The following is a 17,600-nucleotide window of genomic DNA, read 5'->3' on the forward strand; positions in this document are numbered from 1 at the left end:
TAATACATTTGATTGATGTTTGGTTAGTTAAACAAATGTCACAAATCTGCACTTTCACAACAGTGTAACAACAATGTAAAAAGTATAATATCACACACTATAACACTTCACTTGAGTTATCATTGAAAACCACATTTCAGTTAGAGTTATTATAATATCAAACCTAATTTTTAACAGATGAATTGATAATTTACCACACTTTTTACCCATTTTTGGATTAATTTGGCAAATATGTATACTTGTTTTGGGGTCTGGGATGCCATTCGCTGCCACATATCGAGGACAAACCGGCTTTAATCATATCTGAGGAAATCTGGCAACGCAAACCAGTTTCCGTGTTTGGATGATCAGCTTGAGTGTGTAAAAATGTAAACACGGACCTCTTTTGCATTAAGCTTAGAAGCAGTAGAAGCTTAGTTTGCATTTGTGTCCCTAAAACACAGAGAGGATAGTGTCTATTGTGAATGCTCCGCAGTACGGCGTTAAACGTGAAAAAACGTCCAATGCCATACTGTGTGACATTTCAGGAGAGATGCAAGTAAAATATATAAACTGAATATTTTAGAACATTCCTACTTATTCCTACTTGCCACAATTTTCCTTTAAATCCTTTGGAGCTAAAATAGATTTTTACTCCTCAGTTTTCCATTCTTTAAATTAAGTTGAGTAACATGTAACAGTACTCGAGTTGAGTAAAAGATAAGCGCATATTTTGTCCCTCCAATTAGGACCTCTTATATATTATTACAGTTCTCTTTGAGTCGTAGTTTCTCCAAATACTTTGACTTGAATAATATCTTGGAGTACTGTTGCTTGAGTGCTGTTTTCTGGCTTCTCTCTGAAATTAGATTAGTGCAACTTTCCGTACTCTAAGTAGTAGAAGTTAATTGTAGTAATTGTGGAAATGAAAGTCAAACCCAGTGTTTCCTGAAGGAGCTAATGCGACGCGCTAACGGACGCCTGCGTGTACCGTGCTATTACCCGCTCGTCGCCAACGTGTAATTTGGAGAACGAGGCCCGGGCGTGCTTCTGTTGTTCCTGCATGTGCACATTCTCAGGCGTGGCTTTGACTGACAGCTAGGAATACCTGAGATGGCTGTTGGCAACGGCAACAAACAGGCTGAGACAGAGCGAGGCACACGAACGAATGGATTTGCGGTTTTCAACATTTACATCCAAGTCTCTTAACATCGATTCAAACGTCATTTTGAGAGGAAAAGTGTTCCAAAACACACATTTGTCTTGACTTGGACTTGACTTGGTCTTGACTTGGACTTGATTTGGTCTTGACTTGGACTTGAATTGGACTTGAATTGGTCTTGACTTGGACTTTACTTGGACTTGACTCGGTCGTGACTTGGACTTGACTTGGACTTGATTTGGTCTTGACTTGGACTTGAATTGGACTTGAATTGGTCTTGACTTGGACTTGATTTGGTCTTGACTTGGACTTGAATTGGACTTGAATTGGTCTTGACTTGGACTTTACTTGGACTTGACTCGGTCGTGACTTGGACTTGACTTGGACTTGACTTGGTCTTGACTCGGTCTTGACTTGGACGTGACTTGGTCTTGACTCGGTCTTGACTTGGACGTGACTTGGACGTGACTTGGTCTTGACTCGGTCTTGACTTGGACTTGACTTGGACTTGACTCGGTCTTGACTTGGACATGACTTGGTCTTGACTCGGTCTTGACTTGGACGTGACTTGGTCTTGACTCGGTCTTGACTTGGACTTGATTTGGTCTTGACTTGGACTTGATTTGGTCTTGACTTGGACTTGAATTGGTCTTGACTTGGTCTTGACTTGGACATGACTTGGTCTTGACTCGGTCTTGACTTGGACGTGACTTGGACGTGACTTGGACATGACTTGGACGTGACTCGGTCTTGACTCGGTCTTGACTCGGTCTTGACTCGGTCTTGACTCGGTCGTGACTTGGACTTGACTTGGTCTTGACTCGGTCTTGACTTGGTCTTGACTTGGTCTTGACTTGGACTTGAATTGGTCTTGACTTGGTCTTGACTTGGACGTGACTTGGATGTGATTTGGTCTTGACTCAGTCTTTACTTGGACTTGACTTGGTCTTGACTTGGACTTGATTTGGTCTTGTATTGGTCTTGACTTGGTCTTGACTCGGTCTTGACTTGGACGTGACTTGGTCTTGACTCGGTCTTGACTTGGACGTGACTTGGACGTGACTTGGTCTTGACTCGGTCTTGACTTGGACTTGATTTGGTCTTGACTCGGTCTTGACTTGGACGTGACTTGGTCTTGACTCGGTCTTGACTTGGACGTGACTTGGACGTGACTCGGTCTTGACTCGGTCTTGACTTGGACGTGACTTGGACGAGACTTGGACATGACTTGGTCTTGACTCGGTCTTGACTTGGACGTGACTTGGTCTTGACTCGGTCTTGACTTGGACGTGACTTGGACGTGACTCGGTCTTGACTCGGTCTTGACTTGGACGTGACTTGGTCTTGACTCGGTCTTGACTCGGACGTGACTTGGACGTGACTTGGACGTGACTCGGTCTTGACTCGGTCTTGACTCGGTCTTGACTCGGTCTTGACTTGGGCGTGACTTGGTCTTGACTCGGTCTTGACTCGGTCGTGACTCGGTCTTGACTTGGACTTGACTTGGTCTTGACTCGGTCTTGACATGGACGTGACTTGGACGTGACTCGGTCTTGACTCGGTCTTGACTTGGACGTGACTTGGACGTGACTTGGGCGTGACTCGGTCTTGACTCGGTCTTGACTCGGTCTTGACTTGGACGTGACTTGGACGAGACTTGGACGTGACTTGGTCTTGACTCGGTCTTGACTTGGACGTGACTTGGACGTGACTCGGTCTTGACTTGGACGTGACTTGGTCTTGACTCGGTCTTGACTCGGTCTTGACTCGGACGTGACTTGGACGTGACTCGGTCTTGACTCGGTCTTGACTCGGTCTTGACTCGGTCTTGACTCGGTCTTGACTCGGTCGTGACTCGGTCTTGACTTGGACTTGACTTGGTCTTGACTCGGTCTTGACATGGACGTGACTTGGACGTGACTCGGTCTTGACTCGGTCTTGACTTGGACGTGACTTGGACGTGACTTTGGTCTTGACTCGGTCTTGACTTGGACGTGACTTGGACGTGACTTGGACGTGACTCGGTCTTGACTCGGTCTTGACTCGGTCTTGACTCGGTCTTGACTCGGTCTTGACTCGGTCGTGACTCGGTCTTGACTTGGACTTGACTTGGTCTTGACTCGGTCTTGACTCGGTCTTGACTCGGTCTTGACTCGGTCGTGACTCGGTCTTGACTTGGACTTGACTTGGTCTTAACTCGGTCTTGACTTGGACGTGACTTGGACGTGACTTGGACGTGACTCGGTCTTGACTCGGTCTTGACTCGGTCTTGACTCGGTCGTGACTCGGTCTTGACTTGGACGTGACTCGGTCTTGACTCGGTCTTGACTCGGTCTTGACTCGGTCTTGACTCGGTCGTGACTCGGTCTTGACTTGGACTTGACTTGGTCTTGACTCGGTCTTGACTCGGTCTTGACTCGGTCTTGACTCGGTCGTGACTCGGTCTTGACTTGGACTTGACTTGGTCTTGACTCGGTCTTGACTTGGTCTTGGCTTAATCTTGACTTGGACTTGACTAGAATTTGATTCGGACTTGAAACAAAAGTATCAAGTAAGACTTGAGACTTACTTGATACTTGCAAAACCAAAAAACTAAGGAATAAACAAGGAATAGAACAGTTAAAATAAGGCTTAAACAATAGCTTCTTACATCGAACTTGCTTCTAGCAATGCAGGGAAAACAATTTCAGCATAGAAATAATAGAAATCAAGACGGTGCTCCGCACGTCAGGTTCTGTGCCAGGTGCGTAGGAGAAAAGCGTACGTGACGCTAACTGCAATAGGAAAAGAGATCCCGCACACTGTCTTACTTGCAAAATAAAAGTTTAATAGTGAAGAGGCAACGTTTCAGCAACTGGGCCTTCGTCAGGCAAATCGAACATAGAAATAATCACAATGAGTCTGACAAAGAGATGTGAACTTTAAAAATACAAAGAAGCATTTCCTGTATTACCACTCGATGACATCACACAGTAGAACAAAGCGTTTTTACGTCTGGAGATGGTGTGAAAGTGGAGGATTGCTCAGGGCACATTAATTAAACAAAACACAACTCTGGGTGTGTTTTTGATGTGGAAGAAACAACATTATGACATGATTAAAGCTCAAAACTGAATCTGTTCAACACAACGTAGAAACTCAAAGCTCGTGAAGAAAGCCTTCCTTTGGTCTGTTGGCAAAGTTATGGGGGTAGGATTGTAAAATTAAAGGGAAAATGGTACAACGTATTCAGACTGTGCCCGTGCGCTTTGGTCTGTAACCGAAGAATAAACAAATACATGGGACTCCACTGTCATCACGGTTACTGGGTGGAGCTGCGGTATTAAATCTCCCGGGAGACGAGCATAAAAAGAAAGAAAGTGAAAGAGTGGAGGAGAGAGAGAAAGAGAAAGAGAGCGAGAGGAGGATATTTATAACTAGGTTCAAAGTGTGGAGGAAGAAAGGAGCAGACAAAGAGACAGCTACGGTAAGAGTTACTGTACGTGTTGTTTTCTACGTCTAAACAAGGCAAAAATGTACAGATGTAAAGCTAATTTAAATCATTTGAATTGTGAATATGTGTTTTTTTTTGTCTTTTCAGGAGCAGATGTGAGCGGAAATGAGTGAGGCTACGCTGCAGCCGCTGATCCATGCAGGCGATGGGAGGACACTCTCCAGGTGGGTCATTGAAAGTGAAAATTTCACAAATGGAGATTTATCAGCTTAAAATGAGATAAGTCAAATTTGGGGTCTAGATTCAGGACATTCCTGCTAAATAAACGCTAAATAAGTACTAGGATTAAGCATAATTTCAAGAATTCTACAGCACTGGCAGATCATTTCACAGTGTTTTATCTTAAGCAAGTGTATTTTTCTAATTTTTAAAAAGGTGTAATATTGAAGTGAAGCAATTAGGTTTAAATTACATGTAATTTTTTTGTAATAATTTACAAGCACTGCAGCTTTTGATTTTATTCCATGGGATATAGTGACGGGTTTTGTAGAAATGTTAACGAATGAGAAACATACCAGTTATTTATTCGGTCTTGTTGGTCTTTTGTGGTGTTTTTACATTTGATTGGAGAAAAAAAATATGAATAATTTACTATAGTTTTAAAAAAGCAGCGCTACAATGACAAAAAATATTAAATACAGTGAATCAACAACTGTGAGGGCAACATTGTAAATCAAACTCAAGGTACGATACAATCATATCATACAATACTGACAATAGAATTATATTTTCAACACAGAATAAATCTTTCTAAAAAAAAAACTGTTCAGGAAGGTCACATTTTGTCCTGTTAATGAATTGTTTTTGTTTTTTTTTCTAATCAACACTGGCCCAAATGAGTATCTTTTAGTCTCAATTTTTATTTGATTTTTTGCACTTCTGATGTATTGGCAGCAAAAATATTACATAAAATGAATGAACAATTGTGAGGCCGACATGTAACATTCTTAAAATATATATGGTAAAGATGGAAATGTGCTAAAACATAATTCATCACAATTAACTAAAGTCTAGATCATGATTTAAATAGTAGAAGTAGTTTTTACTGTCTTAAATAGGTTAGTACACGTATCTTCTTCTTCTTCTTGTTCTCAGAGTGGATTTAACTAATCGTTTCGCTCTGATTGGTTAAACTCACTTGTTACTCTCACACTGATGCAGGAGTGGAGAAAAAGTTTAGATTTTTGTCCGAAAAGGTTTTTTAAACGATTTCAAAAACAAGTGTCCAGCCTTTCAACCCGTGTCAACCATGGACTAGTTGTGACTTTCATTGTCACATTGCCCAGCCCTTTTTGAAAAATTATTATTACCAAATTGTTACTTTCAATTTTACTTTTAAAGATGTGCAACTGGTAAAGGAAACTGGAAAGGCAAACGGCATGTAACTTTTGGATTAAAACATTTATAGAAACATCAGAAGTACATGAACAAAGAGTCTCAGCAGCAGCAGCAGCTAGACTCAAATGTATGTAATAACTACATTAAATAAAGAATAACTGAGCTAATGAAGAGTAAAAAAAACTGCAAAACTCATTTAATCCGTCTATTCTTTCATGAGGCCCAGACAAAACAACAAACAAACAAAAAGCCACGCCTGCTCTTAATAAACGCGCCATTTTAAAACGCTGTAAAATGCGGTTATCACCTCAAACCTACTTTATTGCAAGAAACTGAATTAAGAGCAGTGGTTAAACTATTATTTCGGGTTCAGGAAAGTTCTTTTTGGCGCTGTGACTTTGAACTTACATCATTGTGTGCTGGTTTTGTTTCAGAGCAGAATTTCTCTCGCTCGTAAACACCTACAACTGGTTCCTAAAAGAACAGACGCAGTTGCATTTAACGTACTCTCAGGTAAGGCTCTTTTATTGTGTGAGTTTGTCTTAGCGAGCGGGTGTCGTTTTTTAGCTTTGTGGCATTGTGGAGGTTTTGTACGCACAGTAATTAGTAATAAGACTTACTAAGGCAAACTCAATAGGGACCAATTTTGATACCACAATGAGAATTAAAAACTGCTCTTTTTTTAAATGATAGAACAATCTGATCCGGCCCAAAAACCATCTCCTAAATATTTAAAAAACCCAATTGTTTTCTGGTTTAATTTCTAGGTTAGTACTAGTCCTTATTAATATCTTGTTTTGGACCTGATTTGCAACTGGTTTATACCTGGTTCAGACCTTGTTAGTCGCCTATTTAGTCTTTAGTCCTAGTTTAGTTCTGCTTCAGTATTGGAATATTAATATAATTTGCAAATAAAGCAGCAGTAGATATTTTACCATTATTGAAACAACTCTAGTGCTGAGGATATTTTGCACGACCCCAAATTGTGTTAACAGTTGTGAAATAAATCCGGCCTTCAGGAACATTAAGTTGAATAGCCCTGCAATAGAATGTAATTTTCAGTATAAAAAATAGATTATTCAACTTTATTTTCTCATAGGCTACATTATGTCAACGCTTTTGTCCAAACTGCTTCATGAGCCCTAAAAAACTGGCATTAAAATGGAAATTTCCAACTCAATTATGATGCTAAGGTGCAATACCACAATGATCATGGAAAACTGCTGCTTTTTAGACAATAGAATGCTCTTTTCAACAAAAAAAACTTGTTATGATTAAGATAATACTAGACATTTTCAAGAAGGTCACATTGTGTCTTGGTAAAGTGTGGTTTTTTTTCAAATCTATACCTACCCAAATAAGTATCTAGTTTCGATACCGGTCTCCACTCGTATCTGAGTTTGGATACTTTTGAAAACCCTGAAAGAAATTTGGATTTGGTCAGTTACAATTGCACAGAAATCTGATTTGTCCTAAAACTCAAGTCATATTTTCTGAGTAACTTGTACTTGGGCCTGGTTTGAGCCCCGTGTAACGTTTGTGCACCAGGACAGTGACGGGCAGGTGACCGTGGAGGGCTTCTTGAACATCTCGTGGGGAGTGACCAGACCCATCCGGCTGCAGATCCAGGACGACAAACAGACCCTGCCTCTGGCTCCACTGAACCAGCCGGACTTCAGCGGTCCCATCAGCCCCCTGGACCTGGAGAACAAGAGGTGTTACTGCACGTTACACTATTACACATGCGCAGAAGAGATAAAGAAACAATTCAAAATACAGCTTCGGGTCGGTAAATGAGAAGAGAAAACAATAATTAAAAACTGAAAAGTCCATTTTACATAATGTGTCTATTTATTTTGGTTGACAACAAATTAATCATTATTAATTGACTCGGACTTGACACCAAAGACTTGAGACTTTCTTGACACTTGCAGAAACTAAGAACTAAGGAACAACTAAGGAATGGAACAGTTCAAATGAGGCTAAAACAACAGCTGCTTACGTCAAAGTCAAGGCAATTTAAGCAAAAAAAAGATCAGAATGAGTTGCCAACAAATTAAAAATTATAAATTAATCCGTTATTTATTCAAATAACTAGGTGTTAGAGCGTAAATGCAATGCAAACTGTTTAAGGTAAAATACTGCACATTTCAACAAGATTTCAACAAATATAAATCTTGTTTATGCTGTTTATCAATGTTTTATCCCTTCAACATGCCTGGAACTATCTTGAGATATTGCGTGGATTGTATTGATTGTAATTAGGAGGCTTTTTTGGCAAAGCCCATGCAGCCCAAGAAATAGTCTTTATCTTGATTCATGTGGTTTCAGGGGGATGATGCGGTGGGGAGAATATTCTGACCTGCACCAGATCGACGAGACACAAGAAACTGTCATCAGTAACGTCCCACCACCAGGTAAGATCTGTGTAAGGTCACCAGGAAAGTGTCGCTGATCTCTCTACATTTCACTATATCTTCTTTTACCTCACCAGTCCAAGGTCGTGCATGGGGCTTTTCTTGAATATGACTCAACCTTTACTCAATCAATCAATCAATTAATCAATCAATCAATCAATCAATCAATCAATCAATCAACCTTTATTTATAGAGCCCTTTACAACACCCAATGTGTCCAAAGTGCTTCACAATAAAAATCAAGGCAATACGAAACATAAAACTAAGTAAAAACAAACATAAAGTGGCCTTCGAGCCCAGCTTGGGTTTCGGGCAGAACGGAGCTCGGCCAGATAAGGAGGTGCCAGGCCATTTAGAGCTTTAAATACAAATTGTACAATTTTAAAATCAATTCTAAAAGAAACGGGAAGCCAATAGAGAGCAAAAAGAACTGGGGTGATGTGCTGACGTGTGTGTTACTGTCCTCAAACATCAGATATGGATTTTACTAAACAAATACAAATACAAAATGTAAAACATCCCATTGGAAAACAGGCTATAATGCTCACTTTGAGTTGCCAGATTTGATAACTAAAACTAATTTGCTGTAAACTCTTTTTTACCTTCATATCAGGATATCAGTTTCTATTAATCTCTTTTTCAAAAGGTCTCAGCTCAAGTATTCTGCACACGTTAAACTCTTCTTAAATAGAGTTTAAATGATGGTCAAGTCTAAGTCTTTAGCATCAAGTTTCAAGTGCTTTCAAGTCAAAATGACAGAATACAACTCACATCATAGAAAACATAAAGTCGCCTCAAGTCGCAGGGCTCCAAGTTGAGTCCCACGTCTTCGTCCAGGTCTCGAGCCCAGGTCATGTCTGACAAATCCACGCCTCTGGTTCCCGTAGCTGCAGAAAGTGTTGTGGAACTGTGAAGAAAAACGCTCCTCTGCTCAGTTTGGGGTTCGTTTCTGGGAATGTCAAACAGAAGCCGCCGCGAGGAGTGAGACTTGTACCCGGTGGTGAGCCGGGAGCCGACACAGATATATATCGAGATAAGAGAATGTTTTTATCCCTGAGGCTCCCTGACGGCGGAGATGGTAATGAAGCGTAGAGCGCTGAGGAGGCTGTGGTCAGGTAATGTCCCCAAAACTCCAGAACAGAGAGGAAAGTGTTCTTCTCACACCAACTTTTTTGAGTGAAGGACAGTTTATCATCAACGCCCTTTTCACTTTTTCATGAGTCTCCCCTTGAGATGTTTGAAAACCGCCACGGAAAACATTTGAGAATACCATAAATGTGTCATAAAACTTCAGCTGATGGAGATGAAACTGAGCTTGTCTCTTTTGTGCATATCAATCGTACTAGTAATGACATTTTACTTTAAGCTATTACCTTTAAATTAGTCTACAGTTTCCTCTTTTTCATGCACACTTTTGAATTGGACGCTCATTTTTTGCTCCTCTCTGTTGCTCATTTAAAAGCTCCGGTTCCCTACGAAACGACCACGCTCCGTCCAATCAGGCGCAAGCACGTGGAGCTGGAGGCGGAGTCTAACCTGTTCCGCTGCAGGAGTGACGCCTCGTTGGTCAAGATGAGGAGGAAGGGAAAGTCCGCTGCCCAGAGAGAGAAAGAACGGCAGCACCGCTTTTCTATCAACGGGCACTTCTACAACTACAAGGTAGAGCTGAGGTGGCCACCAGGGGGCGCCACGCTGTGTTCACATTGTCTGTTGTCTCAGTAAAATCAGCAAGGCGATTGTTTTTGCAGTGTATGTCTGTGAGGTAGTTTGTGGTTTGAATTTTTACTTAGAAATTTCTTGGAAAAACACTGTAGATTTACTAAATTTATACATAAATCATCACAAACCAAAGAGAAAACTATATGACTAAATCTTGATGAAAAGTGAAAGGCGAGACGCTACAGGCAAAACTCGAATGTTTTTGTTTAGTTTTTGCTCTCTCAACTTATAAACCAGGGCTATTCAACATAAGGCCTGCGGGCAAAATCAGGCCCTCTAAGTGATGAATCCGGCCCATGACCCATCTTCCAAATATTTAAAAAAATCTAAAATAAATCTTGTTTACTAGTTTAATCCTGGATTTGCGCTAGTTTAGACCTGGTTTTGTCTTGATTTCATCCTTGTTTGATTCTGCTTTAAACCTGTTTTGATTCTGGGTTAGTAGTTCAGACTTGGTTGGTCCTAATCTAGTCCTAGTTTAATACATTACATATTACATAAACAACATTGTCCAATCTTCACCAAAAAACGCGTTATTGTTTCATTTAATCAACTTCAAGTGCCTTTAACTTAATAAAGTAGAACCTACATACTCAAACCTTTCAGTCTTGTACTTAGCAGATCTTAAGTCTGAGGCTGATTCATTAAAGGTTTGACTTTTTTTGGGAAAAAGAGGACATTTGTATGACAATTTTCAGTAAGATTTTGTTATTTTGTTGAAAAATGAACGATTACACTGTTGTTTAGTCACAATCTCAATAATCATGAATAATCGTTAAATCGGGATGTTTTTTCTCACTGAAATCCATCCATCCATCCATCCATTTTCTACCGCTTGTTCCCTTTCGGGGTCGCGGGTGACTGGAGCCTATCCCAGTGACTTCGGGCCTTAGGCGGGGTACATCCTGGACAGTGGCCAACTCGTCGCAGGGCCAACACAGAGACATGGACATTACAGACAGTTCACTCTCACATTCATTCACTAGGGCCAATTTAGAGTCACCAATCTTACCTAACACATGCATGGACGGTGGGAGGAAGCCGGAGAACCCGGAGAGAACCCACGGTAACACGGGGAGAACATGCAGACTCCACCCAGAGAGATCATGTGATGTTGGTCTGGTCCGGGAATCGAACCCATGATCTCCTTCTTGGGAGGCAAGAGCGCTAACCGCCTTTGCCACCGTGCACTCACTGAAATCATAATACTAAAATTTGATATTGTGACATCCCCATTGATATTACAGTACGTCAACAAAATGAAGCAAAACATTTAAACATATTTGGTGTCTCAATGTCCCAAATATGTGGGGTTTTGTATGACATTTTTACACATACAATGGCACAAGATAAATACGTGAAAACATGAAAAATGCGATACATTACTCGCCTGAAAGTGAATCGTCACAGACTCAAATATTCAAATATAACAGAGTAAGAAGCAGAACAAATAGACTACGCACACATTCCCATTTGCTCATAATGTTGTGTTGTTCTCCAGACATCTATTTTCACTCCAACCCACGGCACGTCGACCAAAGTGCGAATAACCAGCAGAATGTCGACGCATCAGGTCGTGGAACAGCTACTGCACAAGTTCAAGGTAAGCGCTGACAAATACTACTGATAATACTGTGTGTTTTGTCCACAATTCAATCTAATTCTGTCCATCCTCCTCCACAGATAGAGAACGACCCTGAAGAATTTGCCCTGTACTGTGTTCATCAGAGCGGAGGTAACGTGATGATATCCATGTTACACAGAGACACGGTTTGGCAGAGTTTAAGGACGTCTTTCATCACACTAGATCTGAGCTTTTCTGCATTTTAATTGGACGCTACAAAGTTATTAATCAATCAACATACCAGTTGCTAAAATTTGATTTGTTTTGCCATATAGTGAATTGCCGAATAAAAAGTAGTCACCTCAAATTAACATATTATTTCATACATATTATTTAAGATATAAAACTGCTTTTTTAAGTTTGGTGTCAGATATTTTGGTTTTTGGTACATTACTCTCTGCATACAAGCTTTTGCCATGTCTAATGTTGCCAGTTTTTATTTACCGGTAATTGAATTGACGTGGATTCATAGATTTTATTCTTGTTTTTATATGAGACATTATAGCTTCAAAGGCAGTTTTTCAAAATGCATTTTTCACCCATCGGCCCAAGCACAGACACCAAACTTTACACTCTTGTAAAGTTGACAAGATTTTGATGGATTGTACAGTAGGAATTGTTCATATGTAACTATTTTTTGCCTATTTGGAATCTTATAAATGTTGATTTCTGATACAACAGAATTGTTTCTACAATTCTAACCCTGAAGTTTTAAATAAAAGAATAAATTAAAAAAAATAACCTGCAAATTTTCAGTAAGCTCTACCATGGTTTAGTCAAATTCTTAATAAGATATAAAGCAAGAAAAAACAGGCTATTTTCCTTTATGTGATTTATTTTCTCTTTACCCTGATGGAAGTAAACTACACAAAATCACACTCATGAAATAAATAAACGCTGTGTTGTTTCAGAGAAGAGGAAGCTGTGTAACCGAGACCAGCCTCTGTGGGAGCGCATTCTCCAGGGCCCTTCAGACGACATCATGAAGGTGTTTCTGATGGACCGAGAGGAGGAGGAAGTCAGCAATGATGTAAGACGGCCACGGAATGAGAAAACAGAAGAATGGTTTTAGTGTTTTTTCATGTTTCCAGAGCAGTGTTGTTGTGTTCTTCTGCACGACTTTTACGCCCACCTTGTCTATGTACGAATGCCGTGCAGTGATTGGCGGTGATCGGCGAGGTAGATGGCACGGATTGGCAGCCACGGTTAGCTTACCCGGGGGCAGCTGCGGAGCTCCAATGTAGTTTCAATGGGAGAGTTAGCATTAGCCTCCAAACGTACATACTCCTGGCAGCTGGGACGAAGAATGGATGACTCAAACCTCTATGACGAATAAGGACTAGACTAATATCATAACAGGCAGATGCACAATAGAAAAAAGTACTTGAAAATAGACACATTAAAAAAAAAAGAAAATTGACAAAATGGGACAATTATTCTGAACTTAATATGATCAATTTCTTATATTTTTTCTACTTTTATTCCTTCCTTTTATTATGTTTTTCTGCTGTTGTTGTGTTGTTGCTCTGTTTTTTCTTGTTCTATGTTCTGATGAAAAATAAAATAGCCACACACACACACACACACACAGAGAGAAACACAAACACACAAAAAGAAGCATTAGCCTCCAAACATCACAATTTATGGAAAAACAGGGCTTTCTGGCCACTGAAAACCAAACATCCACATGTTGCGTAGATTATTAGCGATTGGTTCTGAACAATGATGCGCCAAATATGTATAAGAGCGGGCCAGAACAGTTTGACAATGACGTTTATTTTTGTTTTACTTCATTTAGCGCCACAAAACCTTCAAAAAATAGAGCTGGAAGTTAAATATTGACTTGTACCACTCATTTCCAAATGTGACAAATATTATAAACAACCATTTGCCTGCGATGCCTGCAAACTTCAGAATGCCGTCACTCCTGGGAGGGTTGATTCATATTTTTAATGTTTCAGGTGGCCCAGTATCTGAACCTGGAGCTGCCCATTCTGGAGCACGTTCTGCTGAAGCTGAGAGAAGAGGAGAGCAAACAGATCCAGACGGTCATCAGCAGGTCTGTGCTTTTACATGAAGTTCAAACATTACAGATCAGCATTAAAGAATAAAGAAGACGTATTATGCACGTTTCCGGTACTGAGAAAATTATCACTTCACATTTCAAAACCGCAGCACCTGATTCAGCCAAAAATGCTTTCTACATTACTTTCTAATTTCCACCAAACTGTAGAATCTTTATTTTTTATTTTATCGTTTATAAATCTATTTATTTTGTACAGAACACAACATTCAACCATTTAAATTTAAAGTCCTTTTCCAGTTCCAGTCATCGTTGGTGAGGTTTGTGTCATTCATTTCTCTGTGACGGCCTCAGAAGGTTTTACACAGAATAAGATCTTTGCCATTTGAAGACACTTCGTAGAGCCCTTTTGTGTGCGCTGAGAACTGGTTTTAGTGCTTGAGAATTGTCTGTTTTGTGTCCAAAGGTACCACCACCAGCACAGGCTCCTGTCCCATGTCCTCAACACCAAACTGTCGCCTCACACCGAGACCACCGTCTGAACAACCTGAAACGACACTTTTAGAACAGACAAAACACGGACACAACAATTGGGAGGGAAAGAGCAAGAAGATTTTTGCATTTTACCTGGAGAGAATGTTAAAAAGTTATTTGGACAATCAATGATTTTTTGTAAGTATTTGTACATTTGAATGGGGTGTAATTAAAGGCTTTCTTTAAATACTGTGTGAATCACTTTCTCTTAGTGGCGTAGGTATTAAAACTATGGAAAAACAGTGTCGGAGAGTCCGTGGCTTTAATAATGAGCTGGTGCAGACATGGCAGATGTGTTTTCTTATGGAAAAGCCATGTCAGACTCAGCCATGTTCCACTGACTGTGCACAACACTTTCCTCAAAACACAAGAGTTTTAAGACGGAATGTTTCAGTTTGACATGTCAGACTTCACATACATTTTACTGTCTTATTTTGCAGTTGCAGTTTATAAAATATATATTTTAAATGTAATACAACTGGTGGGGTGTGTATTATAAACTCACCTATGTGAGACGACACAACAACACGAAGTCCCTGTTTATTTTAAACCAGGGAACACTTTAAGACAAAAACTGGTTCATCCTAAGGACAAGTTGCCGACTCAAAAACAGAGCAATGTAGTTTATTCGATCCAATGCAGTGAAGAAAGCTGTAAAGAACGGTACATAGGTGAGACGAAACAGCTTCTACACAAGAGGCTCTATCAGCACAGAAGAAATACAAGTTCAGGACCTCAGAGCGCCGTGCATCTCCACCTTGAAGCCTCTAAGCACTCGTTTGAAGACGGTGAGGTGAAGGTTTTAAGCAGGGAGAAAAGATGGTTTGAAAGAGGAGTCAAGGAAGCTATTTTTGTTAAAAAAGAAAGACCTTCTTTAAACAGAAATGGAGGGCTAAGATTCAATCATCCTGGTATCTATAATGGAATACTGAACCCCTGGAAAGGTAGAGGACCAGGACCAGGGCATTTAGATGCTAATCAGGTACTCAGGGTGGTTGAGCCAGGGTCTCACAAAGACAAAGAGGATTCTAACAGGCCATTAAGATTCTGAATAGGCTAGCTCGGTAGATACAAGGGGGGAGTTTCTGTTGAAACAAACAACTCTTTCTACTTCAGGAAGGCTCCGCCCAATGGGCGGGACTTACCACAGAAGAGTATAAATATCGGAGTTCTCGATCTAAATTCTTTTATTGACAATGACTCTTGGATGAGAGTCGAAACGTCTATTTTTTCAAACTGAGTCCAGATGACTACAACTGAAGCTTTTTCTACTATATATATATATATATATATATATATATATATATATATACAGTCTTTTATGACCATTTGCATATTATGCATTTTTAGCCACTTGCAGATGAAACTAGAGACATGTGTAGAAAATACAGTAATATGTACCGAACAACTATATTTCAGTGCAGTTTCTTTTAATGGTATTCAGAACAGCACTATTTTTCGGATTTTTAAGATCAGAAGTACCCTGTACTGTATACATTGTGATACATTGATCACAAAATGTCAGCTTGAGTGCATGTGGAAATTTTCCTTATCTAATTTTATGATGAATGTTCTCTTATCTTAGAAATAAATGCACAACAAACAAAAACATAAAGCTCTTTTAATCCAGTGTTGTGTTTTCACACTCATATAATGCAACGAAATGTGAAAGCATTTTATGTTGGAATACAGAAGTCTTGAAGTCCTAATAATTTTAAAAAGTAATAGTAAGTCCCTCCTCCTTGAACCAACACCTTAACGTGGTGGAGGGGTTTGAGGGCCCGAATGATTCCAGGAGCTGTGTTGTCGAGGTCTTTAAGCTCCTGGTAGGGTCTCCCAAGGCAAACAGGTCCTAGGTGACGGGTCAGACATAGAGCGGTTCAGAAGCCTCTTATGAATAGAGAGACACCAAGGCCAGTTACCTCGCCCGGATTGGCGTTACCGGGGTCCCATCTTGGAGCCAGGCCTGGGGTGGGTGCTCAATGGCGAGCGCCTTTCTCCACGGGGCCCGGACGGGCACATGTCCATAACAAACACCATGTTCAAGCACAAGGGTGTTCATCAGTGCACGTGGCACATGCTGGGATGAGAATCAGAACCTCCAAATCCGAGGCCATGGTTCTCAACCGGAAAAAGGTGCCCTCTCCAAGTGGGTGGGGAGTCCTCGCCCGAGTGAACAAGGGTCTTGTTCACGAGTGAAGGAAGGATGGAATGTAAGATTGACAGTCGGATCGGTTCAGCGGCTGCAGTGATGCAGTCGCTGTCGAACTGTTGTGGTGAAGAAGGAGCTGAGTCGAAAGGCAAAGCTCTCAATTTACCGGTCAGTCTATGTTCCTACCCTCACCTATGGTCATGAGCTTTGGGTAGTGACCGAAAGAACAAGATTGCGGATACAAGCGGTCAAAATGAGTTTCCTTCGCCGGGTGGCTGGGCGCTCCCTTAGTGATAAGGTGAGGAGCTCAGTCTCGCGGGAGGAGCTCGGAGTAGAGCCGCTGCTCCTCCACGTGGAGAGGAGCCAGCTGAGGTGGCTCGGGCATCTGTTCCGGATGCCTCCTGGGCGCCTCCGTGGGGAGGTGTTTCGGGCATGTCCCACCGGGAATCAAATCAAATCAAATCAAATCTATTTATTTTTGTAAGGCCCAAAATCACAACAACAGTTGCCTCTGAGGGCCACAGGGAGAAATGAATCAACAATGTCTGTGGTGGCGATGGAGTCAGACAATGTCTGTGGTGGCGAGGGACGATGTCCCAGGGTCCTCTGTCCTTAGACTCTCCTTCTCGGCCAGGAAAAACTACAAAAAAAACCTCTTTGGGAAAAAAGCGTAGAAACCTGGAGGAGTTCCAGTGAAGGAGAGATCCGACTCTCACAGACGGACAGACGGACACAAGGAGACTGGAGCTGGACCCACTCTTCAGGCAGATGAGGGACCGTCGGAGGCGAGCTGGACCCACTCTTCCGGCAGATGAGGGACCGTCTGAGGCGAACTGGACCCACTCTTCAGGCAGATGAGGGACCGTCGGAGTCGAGCTGGACCCACTCTTCAGGCAGATGAGGGACCGTCGGGGGCGAGCTGGACCCACTCCTCAGGCAGATGAGGGACCGTCCACACAGGGCAGGGACCACTTCACCAGGGGAGGGGCATCTGGGTCCACAGGTCCTCAGGAGTGAGAGAAAGAAAAGAAGGCGGTGAACAGTTTGCAAGTGGAATCAAAAAATAAATATTGTTTGATAGCATAAGTAGTCAGAAGAAGAAGAGGATAGTGCTCAAGCTGCCATACGTCCCCCAGCATAGTTACTCCTAGGGCAGCGT

At 41.3% G+C, this 17,600-nt stretch overlaps 1 protein-coding gene across 2 annotated transcripts in view; it reads left to right on the plus strand.

The window, feature by feature from the left end:
* rassf6 (Ras association domain family member 6) overlaps positions 1-14,473 on the plus strand; it is a 15,195-nt gene extending 722 nt beyond the window's left edge. The window contains exons 2-11 of one of the 2 annotated variants that reach the window (XM_072453579.1): positions 4,722-4,798; positions 6,407-6,485; positions 7,521-7,687; positions 8,304-8,389; positions 9,852-10,048; positions 11,610-11,711; positions 11,792-11,843; positions 12,644-12,762; positions 13,694-13,791; positions 14,222-14,473. In XM_072453579.1, coding sequence (XP_072309680.1) covers positions 4,740-4,798; positions 6,407-6,485; positions 7,521-7,687; positions 8,304-8,389; positions 9,852-10,048; positions 11,610-11,711; positions 11,792-11,843; positions 12,644-12,762; positions 13,694-13,791; positions 14,222-14,297 — 1,035 coding nt within the window. In that variant the 5' untranslated portion in view covers positions 4,722-4,739 and the 3' untranslated portion in view covers positions 14,298-14,473. Of the gene's footprint in view, positions 1-4,721; positions 4,799-6,406; positions 6,486-7,520; positions 7,688-8,303; positions 8,390-9,851; positions 10,049-11,609; positions 11,712-11,791; positions 11,844-12,643; positions 12,763-13,693; positions 13,792-14,221 lie in introns of those variants that run through there. The other variant, XM_072453580.1, reaches the window with a different exon arrangement.
* The last annotated feature ends 3,127 nt before the right edge of the window (positions 14,474-17,600 follow it).

This window comes from Eucyclogobius newberryi, unplaced genomic scaffold (genome assembly GCF_026437365.1).
Source record: "Eucyclogobius newberryi isolate DKJ021-1_F unplaced genomic scaffold, fEucNew1.0.hap1 SCAF_2, whole genome shotgun sequence".
In the NCBI taxonomy this organism is placed as follows: domain Eukaryota; kingdom Metazoa; phylum Chordata; class Actinopteri; order Gobiiformes; family Gobiidae; genus Eucyclogobius; species Eucyclogobius newberryi.